This window comes from Panthera uncia, chromosome D2, assembly GCF_023721935.1.
Source record: "Panthera uncia isolate 11264 chromosome D2, Puncia_PCG_1.0, whole genome shotgun sequence".
NCBI classification, from domain to species: Eukaryota; Metazoa; Chordata; class Mammalia; order Carnivora; family Felidae; genus Panthera; species Panthera uncia.
In genome coordinates, this window is record NC_064818.1 from 48,609,496 (window position 1) to 48,632,557 (window position 23,062).

Sequence of the window (23,062 nt, forward strand, 5' to 3'; positions counted from 1 at the left end):
TCTAACACCACCACCCATGACAGCTAACATTTATTGGGTGCTTATGTTTTGCCGGAAGCCTCATTACACTGTGGACCCATACCAAGCTTGAAGTCACACAAATCCACCCCTGCCTCGTTCCCTCCTGGACTGCCTACCTCAGGCTGTAAAGGAATTGTTTGTCCAGAAGGCCCAGAGGATTCCTAGCAACTGGCACTGCCCAGGCTGGCCACAGCTCACAGAGATTCACGTAAGTTCAGTCTGTCCAGAGGCACTAGCTAAAGACCCAGTGGCCCAGATTCAGCGTTGAGTCAGGGCCAGGCATTCCAGAAGGTTCACGTGCTGGTCTCGAAGGCAACAAGTGCCCAGAAATATCCATCTCCTCATCTGTCAGAACAAGGTTTGCTAGGCTGTGGGTAAAAAGAAGGCCTAAGAAGTAGCATCCGTTCTGAATTCTGCAGCCTTGTTTGATTCCTGCAGCTTTCATAAAGGAAAGGTGCTCACTTTCCTAATCCTTTTCTCTTGTGTGCATTATCTGCTTCACTCAGGGGCTGACATAGCAAACCGTAAAGATCAAAGGAAGAAACTTCCTTTTTTAGAAATAACTTTGTCCTAGGGTGCCTGGGTGGCTCAGTCGGTTAAGTGTCTCAGGTCACGATCTCACGGTTCGTGAATTCAAGCCCCTCATCGGGCTCTGTGCCGATAGCTCAGAGCCTGGAGCCTGCTTCGGATTCTGTGTCTCCCTCTCTCTCTCTGCCCCTCCCTTACTCGCACTCTGTATCTCTCTCTCTCTCTCTCTCTCAAAAGTAAATAAACATTAAAAAAAAAACAAACCCAACTTTGTCCTGACACTAGATTAACAGTAAAACAAATGACAGTCTTCTTAGTCACCAAGTTGCCAAAATCACCCTCAGACAGGTCATGCTGTACATCTCAGGAGTTGCAGTGGGGCAACTTATGAAAGTTGACAATGAGGTCAAGAATTGCGACACAGGCCATGTGTCTTGCCTCTAGAAACGTCAGAATTAGGGCACTTCCATTCAGGATGTGATGTTGGGTCAGGTTGGAAGATACCTTGAATGAAGCCCAGTCTCAGTTGGGGCAAGATGAGTTCATGGAAATCCTGAGATTTCACAAAGTTTTGAAAGCCTCTGTGACTAAGTAACAGCAGTAATATTAATATTAAATGTCCTGCTTGTGTTGCCAAGTAAAATATCTTTTACTGTGCACGTAGCAGGGTCCAGTCACTCTGTTTTACAACTTATCTCCATTTTCTGCCTTTGGTCCTCACAACCAGTAAGATGGACGCCATTATCTCTAATGGAGAAGTTAAGGATCTCGCCTGAAGGTGACACTGTTAGTAATGGCACAGTGAGGCTCTGAATTCAGGTCTGGTGGCTTCAAAGCTCTTTCCACTACAGAACACTACCCAAGTCTAGCCCAGCAGAGTCAAAATCTGAACTCAGACAGTTTTGCCCCAAGCCTTTGTGCTATCCTTCAGTTTCTTCACCTGCCGAGGGAAGATCATATGATTTGTCTTACCATAGTCTCAGTATCTTATAAACAACAGAAATTTATTTCTCACAATTCTGGAATCCAAGATCAAGGTACTGGTGGATTCAGCGCCTGGCAAGAGCCTGCCTCCTAGATGGCTATCTTTTTGCTGTCCCCTCACACGGCAGAAGTGGGGATGGGGGTTCTAGCTCTCTGGGGTCTTTTATAAGGACACTAATCCCAATCATAAGTGCTCTACCCTCATGACCTAATCACCTCCCAAGGGCCCCACCTCCTAATAACACCACCTTGGGGGTTAGAATGTCAATATATGAGTTTGGTGGGGGACACAATGTTCAATCTATAGCAGTACCCAACTCACAGGGTACTGCGAGCGTTTGCTGAGATAATCCATATAAAGTGTTTAGCTTAGTGTCTGCACATAGTAAGTGCCCTTTAATGTTGGCCGCTGTTACTTCCACAGGCACATGGATGAGCTTTTCGCCCAAGGTGCACAGATTGCATACACTCATCTCTTCTTAAAGTTTTACAGAACACACTTCCTTTTCCCAACATAAATAATAAGTTTATCAGGGCAGAAAAGAGAGCCAGCTAGCTGGCAATGGACTTAGACTTGGGTCTGAATTTTGGCCTGGTCATTCACGGACTACATAAAGGCTTTGGGGCAGGATACCTCACTTCTCTGAGCCTCTCTCTCTCCATCTGTAAAATGGACAGTGGGGTTGGTAATGTGCATGCTTTCATAAAAACACGTACAGAACAATATGTACACAGCTGTTGCTCAATAACAGCTACTCTACTGGAAGTGACTACTGTTAAGTACTCACTATGGTCATAAGTTTTTCTGTCCTCTTTCCAAACGAGAAACCTGCTGGAGGTCCAGATCATTATTTTGATGTAACTGCCTCTAAAAATAACATTACCTCACCCCTTCGAATCATCGGTTATTTTCAAATGTATTCCCAAGGAGAATACGAACACACACACACACCCACCCATACACACACATATGATTAGCCAAGTCTAAGCATCTAAGAGATGTCATGAATTAAGTAATGAGAGACCACACTGGATAGCTCCATCACCTACAGAAAAGGTCTTCTGAGAAATTCTGTGCGCCACATTGGGTACACTGAACAGTTTCTGTATCTGATTCAGAATACTGCCATCCCAAGGTGAATACTGGCTTACTTATTAAAGCTAAAGCACATGTAATTAAATATCATAGAAGTCAAACCTTGATTTATTTTTACTTTCAAGGCAATTGGTTTGTATTAAAGCCACTCACACACACCTACACACAAGTCAAGCTATCACAAAAACAAACCCCCAAAACCTGTCAATTAAAACCAGTACTCCTTTGTTTCTCTACTAATTCTATTTCCAAAACCATGATGGGTTTTGTTTTATTCACTTGTTAAATGCCCCACATGCTAAACATTAACAGCACCCTTTCCATCTTTGGTTACTGTGCCAAGCAAAATATCCTTCGTATTAAGGTTGAAATTCACTTACTGGTCTTTTGAGGAAAAGTGTTCACATGCCTAACACATTCTGATACCTGACTTAACCACTTAGATGCAGGCCACTTGGGTCTTAAAGTCTTAATCTTCGGTTTAAATGTGCATTGCACAATTCATAACTTCATGAGCAAACTTGGGACTCTGACCACGTCCCACATGGTAGGAATACTACAGTGTGCCCTTGCTTTCCATTTCGGTCTTGTGTTCTTGAATTTGCAATGCTTCCCATCCATGTAGAAGTACTGAGTACAGTTTTTTTACAAAAAAAAAAAAAAAAAAAAAAAAAGCATATATATCTACCCTCTGTGTAGATACAACCAGAAAATTCTATGATCTTTTTTATCCTGGTTTTTCTCATAGGAAGTGGAAAGCCCAAATGCCAAAGCTAAATACCCCAATGTTTGGAAAATTGAGGCCTCATACTTTCACCATGCTGGCTAGCTGAAACGGGTGACAGATTTAGGTTTCTTTGGTTTGTACCTACGAGTATGTTATGGGTGCAATGGATTTTCACCCATTTTCTGCTCGTAGCATCCTATCTAAATGATTTGAGAAGCCAGAATGCCCACCCCACAGGAGGCTGCCCTCCCTGATCCAGTCTTTATTTCTGCTTGTTGCCAAGCAACAGAGGAGGGAAGGGAGAGGGCAGCACTGATCCTCCAGTCTTCTGAGGATGCCCAAATACTTGCCTTTCTGCAGCATAGTGTTTGGTGACTCCAACAATCTCCTTTGCATTTCTCTCCTCACTCCACCAGGGTGGCTCATCTAACAGTGTCCTTGTGGTCTAAAATATCCAGCATTTCAAGGAAACATCTAAATACTACTTTGTGCTGTTTTGGTTCCTCTTCCAAAAAGTATGTGTCGACCCATCTCATCAACAATAACTTAAGAAAGAGTCACGGACAAGGGCACGCGGGTGGCTCAGTTGGTTCAGTGTTCGGCTCTTGATTTTGACTCAGGTGATGATCTCACTGTTGGTGAGTTTGAGCCCATTTGAGTCCCCAGTCGGGCTCTGCACTGACAGGGCGGAGCCTGATTGGGATTCTCTCTCCCTCTCTTTCTCTCTCTGCCCCTCCCCAGATCCTTCTCTCTCTCTCAAAATAAATAAACTTAAGAAAAATCTTTATTAAAAAAAAAGAAAAAAGAGTTACACATGAAGTTGTTGCTACAGCAATGTTTATGATGTAGAGACCCCTTGCTGCAGCCTAAAGCTTCCAGAGAAAGGTTAAATAAATTCTTGGGGATATAATACAACCATTTAAAAAATGATGTTTTGAAAAAAAAAAAAATAAATAAATAAAACAAAATAAAACAAAAAAAAAATGATGTTTTGGGGCACCTGGGTGGCTCAGTCTGTTGAGCAACCGACTTCGGCTCAGGTTGTGATCTCACAACCTCACGGTTGTGAGTTCAAGTCCCATGTCGGGCTCTGTGCTGTCAGCTCGGAGCCTGGAGCCTGCTTTGGATTCTGTGTCTCCTTCTCTCTCTGCCCCTCCCCCACTTGTGCTCTGTCTCTCTTTGTCTCTCAAAAATAAATAAACATAAAAAAAAATTTTTTTTAAATGATGTTTTGGGGTGCCTGGGTGGCTCAGTCAGTTGAGTGTCTGACTCTCGATTTCGGCTCAGGTCATGATCCCAGGGTCGTGGGATCGAGGCCTGCATGGGGCTTCATACTGAGCATAGAGCCTGCTTGAGATTCCCTATCTCTCTAAAATTAAAAAAAAAAAAAAAGTTTTAATGCCATAAGAAAATGCTTATGCTAAAACTTTTAAAAACAAAAGCTAGCAAAATCTCATCTTAGTATGATCTCAAATTACCTGTAAAATATGGCACATTGTAAACAGTTGTTTTCTCTAAGTGATGGGACTGTAAGTACTTTTTCCTGCTTTTTCTCTACAGTTTTCTATTATCCACTATTTGTATTGGGGAAGGGGAAAAAAATAATTGAAGGACTAAGAGTGTTATAGCTAATTAAATAAAACATTTTGGTCTTTCTTATTCTAAGCCTGTTTTTTGTTTTGTTTTGTTTGTTTTTAAGGAAGTCAATCTCTGGCAGCTCAATTGTCCTGTCCTTTGGATTAACAGTGGACAGTATTCTGTATGGGGGTGATGAGAGCTGGCATTTACTGAATAAATGCTATATGCCAAGCAGGGATCTAGCTTCTTTCTATATACATTATCTAATTTAATTCTCATATCAACCCAATGAGTAGTATGATTATCTCCATCCTGGAACTGACACATAGGTGAATAATTGGCCCTAGGCCATCCAGCGGCTATCCAAACTAAAGCCCTCCATTTACAACACATTAGACCCTCACAGCATTTTATTAGGACTATCATTAGTTTGAAAATACTTGGGAAGTGAGCTGACTCAGTAAGGTGCTACTTATGCATGCTTCAAAGAATCAAATCATCAAGGAGCAGATCAAAAGAATCTCCCAGTTGATACTCTATGGAAATTCCAGTGAAGAGATTTTGCCAAAGTCTACCTTATGGATGGAAATGACTATCTCAATGAGGTGGTGATAATGTCACTTGTACCTTTTCTCCTGTGACATCAGTCAAATGTTCATGGACCTGAGGTGCAAGGCATAAGAGAAAAAACTATATCATCTGCAATCAGACTTCTAACCTAATTGAGGAAATAAGACAACACACAGGGAACAATTGGCACAAAGAAGAAGAAGAAGAAGAAGAAGAAGAAGAAGAAGAAGAAGAAAAGGAGAAGGAGGAGAAGGAGAATGGAGGAGGAGGAGGAGGAAGAGGAGGAGGAGAAGGAGGAGGAGGAGAATGGAGGAGGAGGAGGAAGAGGAGGAGGAGAAGGAGAAGGAGGAGGAAGAGGAGGAGGAGGAGGAGGAGGAGGAGAAGAAGAAGAAGAAGAAGAAGAAGAAGAAGAAGAGGAGGAGGAGGAAGAAACCCAATTAAACGCTAAGTCGTGTGGCAAAGTGGATAACTAGCATAGAAGTCATAGCTCTGAAGTATCAGAATTTGGAAGACACAAGGAACAACACTTTAAGACCACCTAGCCAACTCCAGTGTCTCAACATGAGAGCTAGTAACTTGGTTGAGGCTACACAGCTAAATAGCAGAGGTAGGTGAAGTAACCAAGGAAGACCGATGAAGCAGTCTTACAAAAGCTTTCCAAGGACAAGTGGTGAGGTGACAGTACTTTCGATAAAAAGTGGACAACACTCCCCTCTCCTGGTTCAGCAAAATTAACCTACCACTGGTCTGATGTTTAGCTTACAAGCTTGTAAAGAGTTCCTGCGTTGAGATTTAAAATTTTAAAACAATCAGAAACTACTGAATTGTTTGTTTCATTGCATTCATCGTTTTCAAACGTTAAGTATTTCTATGTGTATTGCACTCTATCCACGATATTACCAAATAGAAACACACCCACTCACATAAGCATTCCAAGTGCCTATCTGAGAGCACTGAGATCTGGCTGTCTTCAACACACCTCTGGTTTAGATGGAAGCAGGTTGTTTGACGTTGTAAACTGATAAATAGGAATTATTTGTTCAGCTTCAATGCTTCCACCGACAACAATACCCCTGCATTTTATTTAAAGCACCCAAATACTCTTTGTAATAGTTGCTCACATAAAGTCTATCAATCGTTAGAAAATGGGGATATAGTTAACTCTTAGTATATCTAAGATATAGATTAGATTAGATTAGATTAGAGAATCTAAATATGAATTGACCGAGCACTATCTTTTTTTTATAAAAAAATACCTAAACATTAATAGGCAAGGCTTAAAGATGTTGCCCTAGTTTTCACTGAGAACTTTTGGTAGTGAACACAGCAGATGCCACTCAGAACATGTAAAATTTATTTCAGAAATGCTTGTTCAAATTTGAGAAATGAAAACGTGGTAGGATAATGAAAAGTAAATTTTGATGAATCCCTTTTAAAAGTTTAAAAGTTAAGTATCATGGTCACTGGACGTAAAATAGCTAAGGTTTTAATTTTTGTAAAAAATACAAACCACTTTAATTTCTGACACCAAATACAGAGGCATAAAGTTATATTTTCTTGTATTCTAAAATAATAATTGTTGGGGCGCCTGGGTGGTTCAGTCAGTTAAGCATCTGACTTCAGCTCAGGTCCGTGGGTTCGAGACCCTTATGGAGCTCTGTGTTCACAGTTCAAACCTGGAGCCTGCTTGGGATTCTGTGTGTGTGTGTGTGTGTGTGTGTGTGTGTGTGTGTGTCTGTTCCTCCCCCGCCCGTGCTCTGTCTCTCTGTCTCTCAAAAATAAATAAGCGTTTAAAAAATAATTAAAAACTTAAAAAAAATCCTTGTGGGTTTGCAAGCTCAAGTGAAGCCTCAAAATTATTTTTTCTCTGCCTCCAACCTATTATTAAGAAAGAGTACTTTTAATTCCTCAAAAATTATTTCTAAAGGTGTTATATACCCTCACAGACCATTTAGGCTAGCTATACTACACAAAAACTCAAAACAGTTCTCTTTTGATACACTTTAGCTATTTACATTGCAAACTGTCCTACGATTTGTAAACATAGATCAGAGAAATAACTAAAATGTGGTTTCAAAAGAAGTAAAACAGGTTAATAAATCATAAGTAATCAATATCAAGTCCATAAAGAAGGTAATTTTCTAACAATTCTGAAAAACAAAAATAAGTACAAATTCAAGTGCTAAATAGATGCCTTCCTTACAACAATCACCCAATCTGCTGTGTGGCTTCAAAGTTAACTTTCAGCCTAAACATTTCACATCTACAAAATACAAGCATCAGAGTCATCCCGTCCCACATCAGTACTTTCCAAAGTCTCAGAGATTTTAACTGAGCGCAGAAAACCTAAGAGTCTAAAGAGAGAAACAAAAAAGTTTGCCAAATATCAAGCTTTACAGATAAATCCAAAACCTATACTAGCAATTTCTCCGTATCAGACAGAATAACCCATACGCAAATGGTGTTTGAATGCAATCATTAATTAGTATGCATTCTACTTACTTTGCTTTTTGCCATTTATAAGCTTCATTAAAGACACCCAGAAAGAGGTAACCAGTAGAAGGAGGTTCGGCTCAGATAGGAAAAAACAGTTGTAAACTCGATCTACGAATTTACATCCCACAACGTCATGCAGGGAAGGTACTCTTTATAAAGTAACATCATATATACACGCTTTAGATTGTGAAATAACGCCTTTCAGCTTTTTACGCCGCAAGCTACCATTAGAAACCCTCAACTCTACCTCCCCAGTTCCCAGAAAAAAAAAATCCACCTCTAATTCTCATTGGTCCACATAGTTCCGGCCCACATGGTATCAGTGGGTGTGCCCCCGCCAACGGGTCCTCTCATTGGCTGCGAGGAAAGAGCATTTAATAGGATGTGATTTGGGGGGTTGTCAAACTCCACGCCTCCAGGCCTCGCGTTTGCCAATAGACCCGAGGTACTGGCGGCTACTCTGCGATTCAAAGGACAAGGTGGCTGCCTGAGCGCCAACCCAGAAAGACGAACTCTGACAAGGAAAAGGGGCGAGGAGAAGGGAGAGGGCCCTCCCGCTCTACGCCTACTCCCGGAACCCGTGAAATGTTCGCACACGTGCATTTTCCCACCGACAAATTAGGAAGGCGCGCAGTACGCTGGCCTTGCCTAGAGCCAAGACCGAAGGAGCAGCGCAGGATCCGCATTGAATCGGCCCATTCTACAGACGGAAGCAAGCAAGCGTGAGGCTCAGGCAGCGATCTTTAGTGCTTGGCGCCCCTGGGGAAAGAATCAGTCCCCGGAGTCCCCTCCGTACACTCCCCCGACAGCGGGCGCTGGGGCGCACCAGTCGCGCTGCGGTGCCTGCCCGCGGCTCCCGGGGTGGTAGGCGCGCGGGATGCGCCTGCCTCGCGCCAGCGTTCCGCTCGCGATGGGACTTACGCGGCCTGTTCTTCCTCCCGGAGTCCATCCTCCTCCGCAGCCGGCATTTCTTGGCGGGGGAGTCGTGCTGAGGGGGCGGTGGCTGCGGCTGAAGCTCGGGCAAGAGCTGGAGGCGCGGGGGTGCCGCGTCGCCACCGCCCGCGGGGCCCCGGCTGCAGAGGAGCAGCGGCTGGACTGGCGGCGGGTGGAAGCCGTTGTGCAGCAGCCCGTTTACGGCGGCAGCTCCGGTGTCGGCGGGGGGCCCCGGAGCGTGCGTGGCCGAGTGCTCGGGCCGCCCGCCCCGGTCGCCCATGCCGGAGGCTGGTGCGGCGGCGCGCGGGCCCCGGCTCAGGCAGCCTCGCTGGAGGTCATTCTCGGGCGTCTTTATTTCCCCGGATCCTCCCTGCGGTTTCCGATTCAGCAGCCGCAGAGCCGGCGCCGGGGGATGGCGAGCCCGGCGCTCCTCCCCTTCTCCCACCGGCTCCCCCCTCTCCTCCGCGCTCTGCCCCCTGCGCGCCCGCCCCGCCGCGCCAGCCTGGAGCATGCCAGCTCCGGGCGCGGAATCGGGGATCCCCGCGGACCCCCAGCCGGGGCCCCCACGGCTCGCCTCCCCCTGTTCCCCCGGCCGCGCGACTTCAAACGCGGCTTCCTTGCCTTCCAGACCTGTCCCCACTACTGAGCATGCCCAGTGCTGCCCGCCACCGCCACAGACGAGTTTCAACTAGGGGACTGAAGTTCTCTGGGTTTGCAAAAAGATGGGCGGGTTGAGCTTTGTATCTCGGAGAGGCGGAGAGGGGACTGAGCGAGGCTGGCGCAAGAGGAGCAGGTAGCTTCGGGAGGAATACGGAGGCACACAAATATTTGTTGAGGTTTCAAGTTTGCTAATCCTGTCCCCAGAGAGCTAGACACCTTTGCAAGGTCATTCACGGCTGTCCCCTCCAACACCCCTCCTCTCGTTGCTTTGTGAGTGTGTGTGTGTTTGGTTAAGTGACCAAACTACTCACAGGCCTGAGTGGAGGGAGGAGAGGGAATATTTATAGAAAGGTAGGCCGATTTGCGGAGGGAGGGGAGTGAAATTTCTTTACTGGCACACATACAGACACCATGTGGTTTCCCGGAGTTGTCTTCTGCAGGGAGGAAACCTAGGAATACAGTGTAAGGACAGTGAAGGACACAGCTGCACGCAGGATTAACAGGTGCTGGAAGAGACCAAGAAAGCAGAAGCAGTCCCAAGCTATAAAAAGCACTTTCCTCACCCAGAAAGAACTTCAAGAGACAAAGTGATCCTATTTATAGAATAAGGAGTTGCCTGTGTTTTAAGAAGGGAAAGCAGTATGGCCCAGTGGTCAACACCATAACCTTTGGAGTCTGAGCTGGGTTCAGATTCCAACTCGGCCACTGAGCAAACCCAGAGAGAGTCATTGCTCAAGTGAGCACACCTGGCAATAGGAAACAGGACTGGACATGCTCCATAGGCAGGACAAATTTGGGTGCTGAGGACTTTACCAAAGTTATGTAATCCCTTGAGGCTTCAGCTTTTGAATCTAACAAGGAGCTGTTGTGAGAAATCTATCTAAAGTAACTGGTACAATCCTGGCACACAGGAAATGTTTCAAACAGGTGGTAATCTTTATTACATTATTAGCAGTTCACCCATGTCGAGTGAGAGGAACAAATCATGTTCACAGCCATATTTACTGTGTGATTTATTGTATGTGATGTTCTCCATCATTTGTGTTTACCTAATCTACAGAGGACTCAGAGGCCAGCAAGTGCTGCCTGGGCCACTGGGTTGCCAAGCCCCTGGGCCTCAGTGCGTTCAGCAGCAGCCAGGGCCTGTGCCTTGAATTGGCAATTTCTTCCAGGATTGCCCTACCCAGAACCACAGCTTGGGAACCATAGGGGCCCTTGAGAACTCTGGTCTGCCCACTCATTTTTCCAGATAAGGAAGCAGCCACAGAGAGATGGCTGAGGTTGTTAAGAGCAAAATCAGGGCGAAATCCTAAATCTTCTATCCCTGACTTTATCATACTATTTGAGACACAGAGGAAAAAAACAAAACAAAACTTGGGGGCTGTGGCCCCTACCTCTCCTGCCTCATCTCCAGCTCCCTGTGCTCCTGCTATAGGGCAGCCTGCCAGTTCCTCAAACAATTTCTTTTCCCTTTGCATCTGTTATTTCCATTGGCTGAAATTCTCTTCCCCCAGACCTCTTTGTCCACTAGATTCGGACTCAATCCTCAGATCTCTGCTTCAGCCTCTTATATTTGGAGAAACTTTCCCTGACCCTTGGGACTAGATCAGGTTTTCCTACTCCCTACACCGTATCTTCCTTACTCTATCAGTTTGTAACTCTACCATGCATCTGTTCCCTTATTTGTCAGTGGGGATATTAATAGGACATCAACTAAGTCGTTACAATGATGAAATTAACTAATATATGTGAAGCACCCAGCACATCATAACTGCTCTGAAAAATCTAGATATTGTAGCCAGGGCACAGGGGTGCAGGAGCACCTGGCTGTGAGGGTCCCAAACAGACCAGGTTCAGCTACTTGCCACTGACAAAATCCAAAAGGCAAAGAGACGAGTAGTGGGGAAACAAGAAAGGAATTGATTTCGGTGAGGCCAATACCAGAAAGCAGACTAACATGTCAAAGACTGTCTCAAAAGTGCTGACAATACTTCCAGGTTTATATAAGGAAAACAGGGGGCAAAGTTCACTGGGTACATGCAGCTGGGCAGTCAAGGTGAGGTTGATCATTGTCTTGGGGTCAGTCAAGCAGGGTCTTGCTGGCTCAGGGTGGTCCTTATTGCTTGAGTGGGTAGTTTTGGTTCTCATTAGGGGATGCTTTGCCCACAGGGTATTTTGCCTGAGTTAAGAGATAAGCTGGAAAGAAGAAATTAATCGATAAATAAGTTTGAGGTCAAAATAGTAATATTGAAAGAGGTAGTTGAAGTCCTCTTTCAATATTAGTATTTGACTGTCTCACCCCCTCCCCCGGCACCCCGCCCCCCAAACACACACTGCGATCTCCATTAAGGCAGATGACTCTGTTCATCGTTGTATCCCTAGGAAACTTTTGGTAATTACCTGTGACTGAATAAATGACTTACATGATATTTCACCCAGGGTGTCTCTCACTTTCTGCTGTAAGTCTGCTAAAAAATCTCTACTGCTACTTCTAAATATTCAAAGATTTTCAAATTCCCACATAACTTAAGCTGAGTAATTTAGGAAGCAGTTTACATCAGAGGTGCAAGTAGGAGCTTTAGCAATGCAGTATCTCCAAGGACATGCTCTCTCCAGCTTGATTCCCAGGCATGTTGAGGAACGCCTGAGCCAGGTGGCTCAGACCCAGGCAGGGCAGAAGTACTGGTACTGGGGACAGAACGTCCTCCACCTGCTTCCTTTCTCCCGCCCTTGTCAGGCTGGTGCCCTGGATCAGTCACACCAAGCATGTGGGGTAGAGGGGAAGTCAGGTGGCATCTCACAGGATTATTCAGGGGAGATATATCTGGGAAGTTTAACTCTGAGGTAGGAGCTCTCACGTGCTCCAGCAGGGGCATGGAACAATGTTTAGAAAAGAGTGAGGGAGGAAGGAACCCTCAAGCCACTTCTCTCCCTTTGTTCATTCATTCATTTATTTACTAATCACTCATTAAGTGTGTACTATACTGTAGGCACTAAAACAGATGGTGGGAATACAGAGACAGCATAGATACCCTCACTACCCTCTAAAAGCTTACAACTCAATAGCAAGAGAGAAGTCAGTGCTTCTCCATCAGTGCTATAAAAATAGCCTGGGGAGTGTTTACTTTTTAACTCTTCACTGAATGTAACATACATACAGAAATGTATACATAATCTAAGGGCAGAGCTCAGTGAATTCCACACAAATAAACACTGTGTGCAATTAGCACCTGATCAAGAAACAGAACATGACCAGTAATCTAGCAGATTTTTTTAAGAGCAAATTCTTCACCCAGGTCCATGGACTGATTTAGTAGGTTTGGAGCACAGGAATCTGCAATGGTGATGATGGTGATGATAAATATTTTTTAAAGAAGTAAAACAGTAGAAAAAAACTTTTCAAAAACGAGATTATGGGTGCCTGGTGGCCCAGTCAGTTGAGCATCTGATTCAGGCTCTGGTTATGATCTCATGGTTCATGAGTTCAAGCCCTCACCGAGTGACCTCAAGCCCTGCTTTGGGTGAGCCCTGCTTCTCTCTCCCTCCCTCTCTCTCTGCCCCTCGTGGGATTCTCTCTCTCTCTCTCCTTCTCCCTCTCTCTCTGTCCCTCACTCACTTGCACCCTCTCTCAATAAACAAACAAACAAATAAATATTTTAAAAAGTCCAACAACAAAGATTATGATGTAGATGGTCCTTGCTTGGACAAACATCGAACAATGACATCTGCCATGGAAGTAACTCCAGAGGACTCCAGACAGCGAGCTACAGGAAGGAGAAAGAAGGGAAGTGGTACTAAAACGGAGTTTAAAATTTGGGGTGCCTGGGTGGCTCAGTCAGTTGGGCGTCTGGCTTCTGCTCAGGTCATGATCTCACAGCTTGTGAGTTCAAGCCCTGCATCGGGGCCCTGTGCTGACAGCCCAGAGCCTGGAGCCTGGTTTGGATTCTGTGTCTCCCTCTCCCTCTGTCCCTCCCCTGCTCGCACTCTGTCTCTTTCTCTCAAAAAATAAATAAACATTAAAAAACAAAAAACAAAAAACCTGGCTTCAGGGAGGAAATAACCCTTAAACTGAATTTTGAATAATAATGGGATTTCTTTAGGGAAGGTTGAAGGAAATCCATTCAGAAGGAGGGAATGGAGACTCTGTGGGAGGTTTGAAGCCTTCTGGCCTGTTTGGGAATCTGCCAGGAGTTCAACAAGGCTGAAGGACAGCTTTGCAAGGGAGGAGGTGAGCATTTGCAGCTGAAAATGTTAGATGGGTCCAAATCTTAGATGGCTTTCTGCCAGTAGGAAAGAGTTCCTAAGGGTCACGGGAAAACACTAAAAAGTTTTAGGTTATAGAAACACTACCAGACTTGCATTCTGGAAGAATCTCCTGTAGCAGCCTAGCAAATAATTGGGGGAGGAGGTCCGTATGGAGGGAGACCAGATAGAAGGCTATTGGAAAAGTTCAGATCAGCAGTGATAAGGGTCTGAGGAAAGGACATAGCAGTGGGAATGATAGCATTGTGTAGATTCAAGAAACTTTTAAGGGTAGAATCCATAGGACTTGGTGCGCATTTGGAGGGCGAGGGAGAGGTAAGGCTAGGATGATTTCTGTTTCCAGTTTGGCCAACTGGTGATGTAGTGGTTTCAACATGCAAGATGAAATCGGCAGAAAAGGACAAAGACCTTCTGCCTATATTCTCTTTGGGTCTTACACTTTAAAAAGGACGACCTTTGGGACGCCTGGGTGGCTCAGTCAGTTAAGCTTCCAACTCTTGATTTCAGCTCAGGTCATGATCTCACAGTTCATGAGATGGAGCCCCACATGGGGCTCTGCGTTGACATCGAGAACCTGCTTGGGATTCTCTCCCTCTCACTCTCTCTCTTCCCCTTCCCTGCTATCTCCCTCTTTCTCAAAACAAATAAAAAGACAAATAAATAGTTTTTTGTTTTTTTTTTTTAAAAACCTGATGATCTTCGGGGCACCTGGGTGGCTCAGTCGGTTAAGCATCCGACTTCGGCTCAGGTCATGATCTTGCAGTCTGTGAGTTTGAGCCGGCGTTGGGCTCTGTGCTGACAGCTTAGAGCCTGGGGCCTGCTTCGGATTCTGTGTCTCTCTCTCTCTATGCCCCTCCCCTGCTCACACTCAGTCTCTCTCTCTCTCTCTTTCTCTCTCAAAACTAAACATTAAAAAAAATTTTTTTTTTAAATTAAAAAATGATGATCTTTTAAAAATGTAGATCTGATCCTGACATTTTTGTACCTAAATTCCTATGTGGGTGCTCCACAATTCATAACATTCTAAACTCTTTAGCAGGGTACATCCAGGTCCTTCATACACTGCCTGCTTCAGCCTTAATCTCCTGCCACTCACGTTTACTCCCTGTGTTTCTGTGAGTTGTGAGTTCAAGCCTCATGTTGGGTATAGAGATTACTTAAAAAAAATAAAATCTTTAAAAAGAATTCCTAGAACTTTAGCTGCCAGGATAATATTGCCCCAATATGAACTTCCTTATTTCATTGTTGCTTTTGTTATAGGTGTTGGTGCCTTGCTTAGAGATTTGCCACAAGGCCACCTCATACAAGAGGTATAGGAGACTATTTTTGAGTGTGGTGTTATTTTCTTTTTTTTTAATTTTTTTTTCAACGTTTTTTATTTATTGTTGGGACAGAGAGAGACAGAGCATGAACGGGGGAGGGGCAGAGAGAGAGGGAGACACAGAATCGGAAACAGGCTCCAGGCTCCGAGCCATCAGCCCAGAGCCTGACGCGGGGCTCGAACTCACGGACCGCGAGATCGTGACCTGGCTGAAGTCGGACGCTTAACCGACTGCGCCACCCAGGCGCCCCAAGTGTGGTGTTATTTTCGATTACAGTGATTTTCCATACTGCCTTCTGCACGGTCCTAAGAGCAGAGCTGCCTGGGGGAGTCAGAGGCCACCACGAACAAGCAAAAGCTGCTCTGGTGAATGAACGGTGTTAGAGTGAGGTTCTGATGACCCCTTCTTCAAAGCCTCAATCTTTTCCTCTCTTCAGAAAACTCAGCAACTACTACGTAGCAGGCCCCAAGCTAAGTACCGGGGATATACTCTTGAACAAAACCAAAGTCCCTACCCTTGTGTAGACTACAGAAGAGGCATGCATTAAGCACATAATCACCCAAAAAGCAAGTGGGGAAAAGGTAAGACTTCCAGTGCCATGAGGACACACACCAGGGTGACCTGGCCTAGTTTTAAGCTTTAGCAGAGGAAATGGTATTCGAGCTGAATTCTAAATATTGAGTAGAAGCTAACCAAGGTTGGGGTGAATTTAGAGAAGGCATCCCTAGCCCGTTCTTTCTACATCATAAATTTAGTAGGCATTCCATAAATACTTGCTGAATGAAAGAATGAATTGGCCCTGTCCCTCTCAATAGGACAAATCAAATGTAAGGAAAATTAATCACTGGAATGAATCATTGGAAAGGTTTAGGCCACTTCTTTCCTCTTTAATGTTCTTTTATATTGGTTGCTCTTCTCTCTGATGATGGAGTATTTTCTACCCAATATTCTTGTTGCCTATTTAAGTTTCTCTTTGGTTTGGTTTTGTTCTTGGTCAACAGAGATGGAAAAATATAGCATCAGCACCACCAATAATAACTGTTTATACATGAATGGAATATACCCCGCATGAGCAAACTTCCTGTCAGTCACTAATATTTTTTGAGCACCTACTAATTATGATTTGGTGAAGGGGGACAGGGTTGGGCTGCTAGAAATGTAACAGGCTATAATCAGAGTAACCCCAAGTATTGGGCATAATTTCAGGAATGGAGCTGGGTTTAGCAAAATTATAATACTCTTATTATCTAACACTTATTGAGTCCTCACAGGCCATATGCTACATACACAGGCCATGTACTAAGCACATTATAAGTGTCATCTTGTTAATCAGCACAGTAGGCATGTGTGTTGGGTACTATTATTCTCCTCATATTCCAGATGAGGGAAGGAAACTGAGAGAAGCTCATGAACTTGCCCAAATTCACACAGCAGAAACGTGGAACTGGCATTTGAACTCATGTTTAGGTGGCTCTAGAAACTGCACACTTCATAACTCAACCGTAGTGCCTCCCAAAAGTCAGTGTATTACTCTCATTACTCAGAGTTTACACCGTGGTTGCAAACGTCCGCGCTAATACTCCGCTACCTGCACAACAGTGCCTTTCATCACAATTGTTGGGTCTCCTTATTTCTCATTGTTTCTTTGCAGTCTCAATTAAGTCTTGTTCACACAAGAACATTTCCCCCTGTTAAAAAACGTCCTAGCTACAACAATCTCTATTTTGTAATTTATTCAACAAATATGTTTAAATGATGCTACCATGGGCAAGCCACTGTTCCAAGGCAGTGAGGTTACAGTGATGAACAATGCAAAAAAAAAAATGTCCCTCCTTTCACGGGGTATACATTCTTCTGGGCAGGGAGAAAGGTGGGGACAGGGGAAGACAGAAAATAAACAAGTAAATAAATACAGGCTGTGTTAAGTAACATAAAAATTGAACAAAATGATGTGAAAGAGAATAACTGGAAGAGGGGGGCCAGTTTAGATTGGGGAAGTTGAGGAAGCCACAACTGATGCTGGTACCTGAAGGTAGAGAGATTAAGATGCGAACTGTCATGTAAAGAGATTTGGAAGAACATTCCAGCATATGGAAGAGGAAAAGTGTGTGTGTGTGTGTGTGTGTGTGTGTGTGTACATTTCTCCATAACCAAGTTCCAGTATTTGGAGGATACCGGTGACTAGGATGTATGCACCTTCCTTAGAGAAGGATAGCAGTGTCAGGGAGAGTTTTATATTAGGGTCCCAGTGTTCAGGACACTCAGATTTGTTATATAGGCTCCCTTTTTTTCCAGAGGAAGTCCCTGCTGAATAGTGAAGGTTCTTCAGCCGCAAATAATAAAAGTCACTTCAACTCCCTTCAACATAAAGTGAATTCACACAGAGAACTAAGAGGATAAAAATCCCTTGAAAGGCTGAAAGAGCAGGATCCAGGCTGGGCTCCCAGTAATGACGCTCAGGATTCCACCACAGAATACGCTTACTCAGGGAACAGTGATTCGGGAGCTGCCGCTTCTGATACAACAGTAAACCAAGAAATCAGGGAGTCATTGCTACTATTGCCAGTTCCAGGACTGGCTGGCTCAGGCTAAATCTACACCGCAAAATGCATGCCCGTATTCTGTCTCTCCAAAGCCATGACATCCAAGATAATACGCTCAGATCTCTGCTGCCCCAGAACTGCCTAGCTGATAAAACAGCAGAAATGCAGCTTCCTTTTCAAGCTGGCCTTCTGGATGTTGCCCAAGTGCATCTGCTTGGCCAGAGCTAGACTATGTACGGGATCCAAGCTCTAAGGGACTCTGGGAAATGAAGTCTTCAATTTTCTCACTTCTAGCATGTAATAGGGCATATTACAAGGGGTTGAAATGGAGTTGAGTGAGACCATCTATTTACCTGTCACAAACCTCAATAGAGAATTTTGATAATTAGGTAGCACAGTGTTCGAAGAAAGACAGTGTGACTCTTGACCTCAGGGCCATGAGTTCAAGCCCCATGCTGGGCATAGAACCTACTTAAAAAAAAAAAGAAAAGAAAACCACAGATCCAAAATAAAGTCACTTATGCTATAGGCTTGACACCTAACCTAACTACAGTTTCAACCTCTCTCAGAAATGTAGTCTTAACCAGTCAGTCAGGAATTTTCTGGTAAGCACCAATAAAGTAATTTGTCACAGGGACCTTCTCCATTCCCCACAGAAAGCTGAGGTAATTCACCTGATAAGACCCACCATCCCTCCCGCTAAGGGAAGGTGACCTTTTCTTTTTGTGAACAGCTTCTTGCCCCACCCTTTTTCCTGTAAAAACCCTCCATTTTGTATACTCCGCAGAGCTCCGTTTCTACTTGCTAGATGGCATACTGCCCAAATCATGAATTGCTTAATAAAGCCAACTGGATCTTCAAATTTACCTGGTTGAATTTTGTTTTCTAACAACGGTTTGCCCAGAATTTTTCTGCATCCCGGGAACGCCCTCAGGCCCAGGCAAATTAGGACAGTTGGTCACTCTGTGAGGTAGCCAGGCTTGAAGCTCCCTGTAAATTCCTTTAGAGGGTCTGAAATGGAAAGCAGGAGTAAGCAAGTGATAACAGAATGATGACTGTGTTACAGTGTTGAGTTCTAGCTCTAAAGTCACTCAGACATGAGTTTGAATCCCAACTCCTCCTCTTAGTAGCTGTATGGCCTTGGCCAATTTACCTCTCAGCCAATTTCTTCTTCTATCCAGCACTTTCCAGTAGAATTCTGTGATGAGGTAAAATGCACTGGATCTACATGGTGGTAGTCACTATTCAGATGTGGTTTTTGAGTAGTCAGTATATGGCTAGTGTGACTAAGAAACTGGATTTTAAATTTAAGTTAATTTGCATTTTTATGTAATTATTTTTGAAACCACTTTATTGAGGTATGATTGACATATAAAAAAGCTACCCATATTTAATGTCCACATCTTGATGAGTTTGGAGATAAGTGTAGACCCATGAAACCATTACTACAATCTATGCTATAAACTTATCCATCACCTGCAAAAGCTTCCTTCTGCCCTCTTTATTATGATGATGATGATGATTATCATTTATCATGTGGTAAGAACACTTAACATAAGAACCACCTTCTTGGCAAATGTATAAGTATGGATACGGTATTTATGCTGCAACATTTATGCCATACATCTCTATGACTTATCTTGCTTAACTGTAACTTCGTACCCTTTGACTAACACTTTCCTATTTCCCTCTCCTCCTGGCCCTGGCAATTGCCATTCAATTCTCTGTTTATGTGAGCTTCGATTTTAGATTCCTCATAGAAGTGGCATCATGTAGTATTTGTCCTGTGTCTGGTTTATTTCACTTCGCATAATGTCTTCTAGGTTCATTTGCTGTTGCAAATGGCAGGGTTTCCTCTTATATAAAGCTGAATAATATCCCATTGTATCTGTGTGCAACATTTTTTAATCCATTTGTCTGTTGATGGACATTTAGTTTGTTTCAATGTCTTGGCAGCTGTGAAGAGCACTGTGGTGAACACAGGGGTGCAGAGAGCTCTTTACGATCCTGATTTTGATTCCTCTGGATACGTACCCAGAAGTGGGATTGCTGGATTATATGGTAGTTCTGTTTTTAACTTTTTGAAGAACCTCCACATTGTTTTCCATAGTAGTTATACTACATTAATTGAAATAGCAACATGTGGCTACTGGCTACGGTATTGGACAGCACTGTATATAATGTATACAATGGAGATAATAGACGTGCCCACCTTTATTTATTCAACAAATACCTATTGAGTATCTTCTGTGTACATCTGCAGGTATTGTGCTAGGGAAAATGTCATGAAGCTCGCAGCCCAGTGATGCAGTTCAGACTCTTAACAAATGGGCAAATAAAATAACCACAGTTTCTGGTTGGTAGTGTAAAGGAAGTAAACAGGATAGAGTTCCGCAGAATAATAGGGGGCTATATTCTTTAGATAGGGCACCAGGGGAAGCCTCTTGGAAGAGATGATGAATGACTCAAACTTTGTCTGCCATCATCATCAAGCTCAGGGTGGCCATGTGACATAACTCCAGCCAGTGAGACAGACGTGGAAACTGGCCAAGTGATGTTTCAAGAAAGCTTTAGTTTTTCTCATAGAAAAGGAAATCGTGAACCAATGTAAGGACACTCCCAAAGGTCAGAGATGGGACCATTTGAGCATCAATATGGAGAATTGCAATGTATGTCAAAATATGTCAAATATGTTTAAATCTATAAGTTCATAAAGACAACTTTTTAATTTTTTATTTTATTTTTTTGAGAGACTCCTTAAAAAGTTTTTTTTTAATGTTTATTTATTTTTGAGATATATGTAGAGAGAGAGCAAGCAGGGGAGGGGCAGGGAGAGAGGGAGACACCGAATCTGAAGCAGGCTCCAGGCTCTGAGCTGTCAGCACAGAGCCTGATGCGGGGCTGGAACCCATGAACCACGAGATCATGGCTTGAACCAAAGTCAGACACTCAACTGACTGAGCCACCCAAGCGCCTCCATAAAGACAATTTTTTAAAAAAGGATCCCTGAGTGGTCATCATTGGAGGGTGCTAGTGAGTCAACTCATTATTTTGAAAACTAGCAAACTAAAGAAAAGAACCAAGTATTTTACCTTTCCTTTATTGTCTGTATCCATTGGGTAACCTAATAATAGGGGGAGCAAGTTTCTCTTTATAAAAGTATTCCAACTAATAAATGAAGACAGAATGATTGAATTAATGTACCAACATTTTATAACCTAATGAATTCATGGATCTAGACATTAATCATCAAAACCTGCTAATATTACAAAAAGAGAGACAATCAGATATTAGGTGACTCCAGACAGCAGAACACATCACCTCCTACAAAGCAGTCTTGCCAAACAAACAAGCAAGCCAACACACAAACAAATGAACAAAAGCTACAGTAACAAAAAACCAAGCCTGAGTCTAATGAAACCTGTAGATCCAACTGTGAGTTTATAAGACACGGAAGACAGAGGATACCATCAGGATGAAATCAGGAAAATCTAGATTGTGGGAAACTCTGGGGACAAATGACTTGATTTCTCAAAAATAAATTGAGAGGAAAAAAAAGATAAAAGGGGGTTCTATAGATTAAAACATCAAGAACACATCATGGCAAGTACTGGTCTTATTTGGATACTTTTAACTATAAAAAATACGACTCTTCTGGGACAATTGGAAATTTGAAATCCAGATATTTGATGATATCCAGGAATTGTTCATTTTTTGTGTGGTAATGGTATCGTGGTTATATTTAAAAAAGGAAGAGCTTTGCCTTCCAGAGATATATAGCGAAACATTTTGGGAAAAAATAATACGTCTGCGACTTGCTTCAAAATAGTAAGTGGAAAGGGAGAAGTGTGTGGGGAGGCGAAACAAGACTGGCTACGAGTTCATAATTATTGTGGCTGCATGATGGATCCATGAGGGGGGCTGTTATATTATTCTATTTTTTATGTTTGAGATTCTGTGTAATGAAAAGTAGAGAAGAAGTAGGCTTTGCCCCCTAGCTCCCCTTCTTCTGCCTGGGATATGGAGTGAAGGCCTTAAAGTGTAGCAGCCATCTTCTGACCATGAGGCAGCAAGGATGAGGCCAGACACGGGAGGTCAGCATATGAAGGACGGTAGAGATGAAATCTAGGGAGAGGCCAAGTTCCTCTGATCTCATGGAGCTGCTGTGCCAGCCCTAGAGTACGGACTTCTGGAAATTCTGTTATAAGAGAAAAACTTCCATGTGTATTAGCCTTTCTTAGATGAGGTTCTTTTTATTTGCTGGCAAGAAAGACCATTCATAACCGATAAAGGTCCAAAATACGAGAAGGTGCGATCTAGGTGACGAGTAAGACAGAGGGCACCACGGTCAAAAGGCCACGGGATAGGAATGTTTGGAACTTCCAGAAGGCCAGTGTGCCTGGAGCATCACAAGGGAGAAGAGTGGGTTCAGATGAGGTTGAAGGTGTAGGCAGGGTTTGGGGGCCAGAGGCCTGGCAGTCCATAGCAAACAGTCTGGATTGTTCTAAGCATAATGGCAAACTACTGACAGTTTTGAAGTGGACAAGTGACAGTAACTGATTTATTTATGTTGAGAAAGAGAACTCTGGATGTTACGTAGGGAATGGGGAGGAGCAGGGGCAAGAGGAAAAGCAGGGAGAGATCCAACAGGAGGGAGCCGTTCAGATGAGAGTGATGGGAGTATGGCTTCAGAGATGGACAGAAGGGGACCGTTCTGAGACCTATTTTGGAAGTAAAATTAACAGAAATTATTAGACTAATGTAGGGAGTTAGGAAAAGGAACAGGTCTAGGATACTTCTGGTTTCTTGATTTAAGCAAGAGAGTGGAATTGGAAGAGGTAAGCTTCAAAGTAGTTACATGAACTAGGCAGGCAGATACGTGAGTCTGGAGGTGGATAAGAGAGGCCTGAACTATAGATACACATTTGAAAGCATCAGCATAATATTGTATTTCAAGTTCGTGGTGGATGAGGTCATCTAGGGAAACATGTAGGAATAGAAGAAAAGAGGAGCCAGGATCGAATCTTGAGAAGATTCTCGACACAACATTGACACATGGTGTTGAGAAAGGAAAGAAGACTGAGGATGGAGACCCCCACAAAAGAAGGGGAAAGCCAGGAGATTATGGCTTCACTGGAAGTAGGAGAGGAGAATATTTCAGAAAGTCCAAGCTAGCCTGATGCTGCCGAGAAGTGGAAAGGAGAACAATGAAGTAGACATTGCTGTTAACAATAAAAAACCATTGGCGACTCTGACAAAAACAATCTCAGAGGAGTGAAGCTGGAATCCAAATCCGAGTGAGCTAGTGAGTGCAGAGGTGATGGAGTAGAGATGGGGTCTG

General features: G+C 43.7%; 1 protein-coding gene across 5 annotated transcripts in view; it reads right to left on the reverse strand.

Moving 5' to 3' along the window:
* The window catches only part of PANK1 (pantothenate kinase 1), a 103,531-nt gene that overhangs the window by 45,112 nt on the left and 35,357 nt on the right, over positions 1–23,062 (reverse strand). The window contains exon 3 of one of the 5 annotated variants that reach the window (XM_049645397.1): positions 18,589–18,732. Coding sequence is in view for 2 of the 5 variants with exons in the window: in XM_049645393.1 (XP_049501350.1) it covers positions 8,922–9,444 (523 nt within the window). In the remaining 3 variants the exon portion in view is untranslated. Of the gene's footprint in view, positions 1–14; positions 5,779–8,006; positions 8,695–8,921; positions 9,617–18,588; positions 22,423–23,062 lie in introns of those variants that run through there. The other 4 variants (XM_049645398.1, XM_049645393.1, XM_049645395.1 and 1 more) reach the window with 4 other exon arrangements.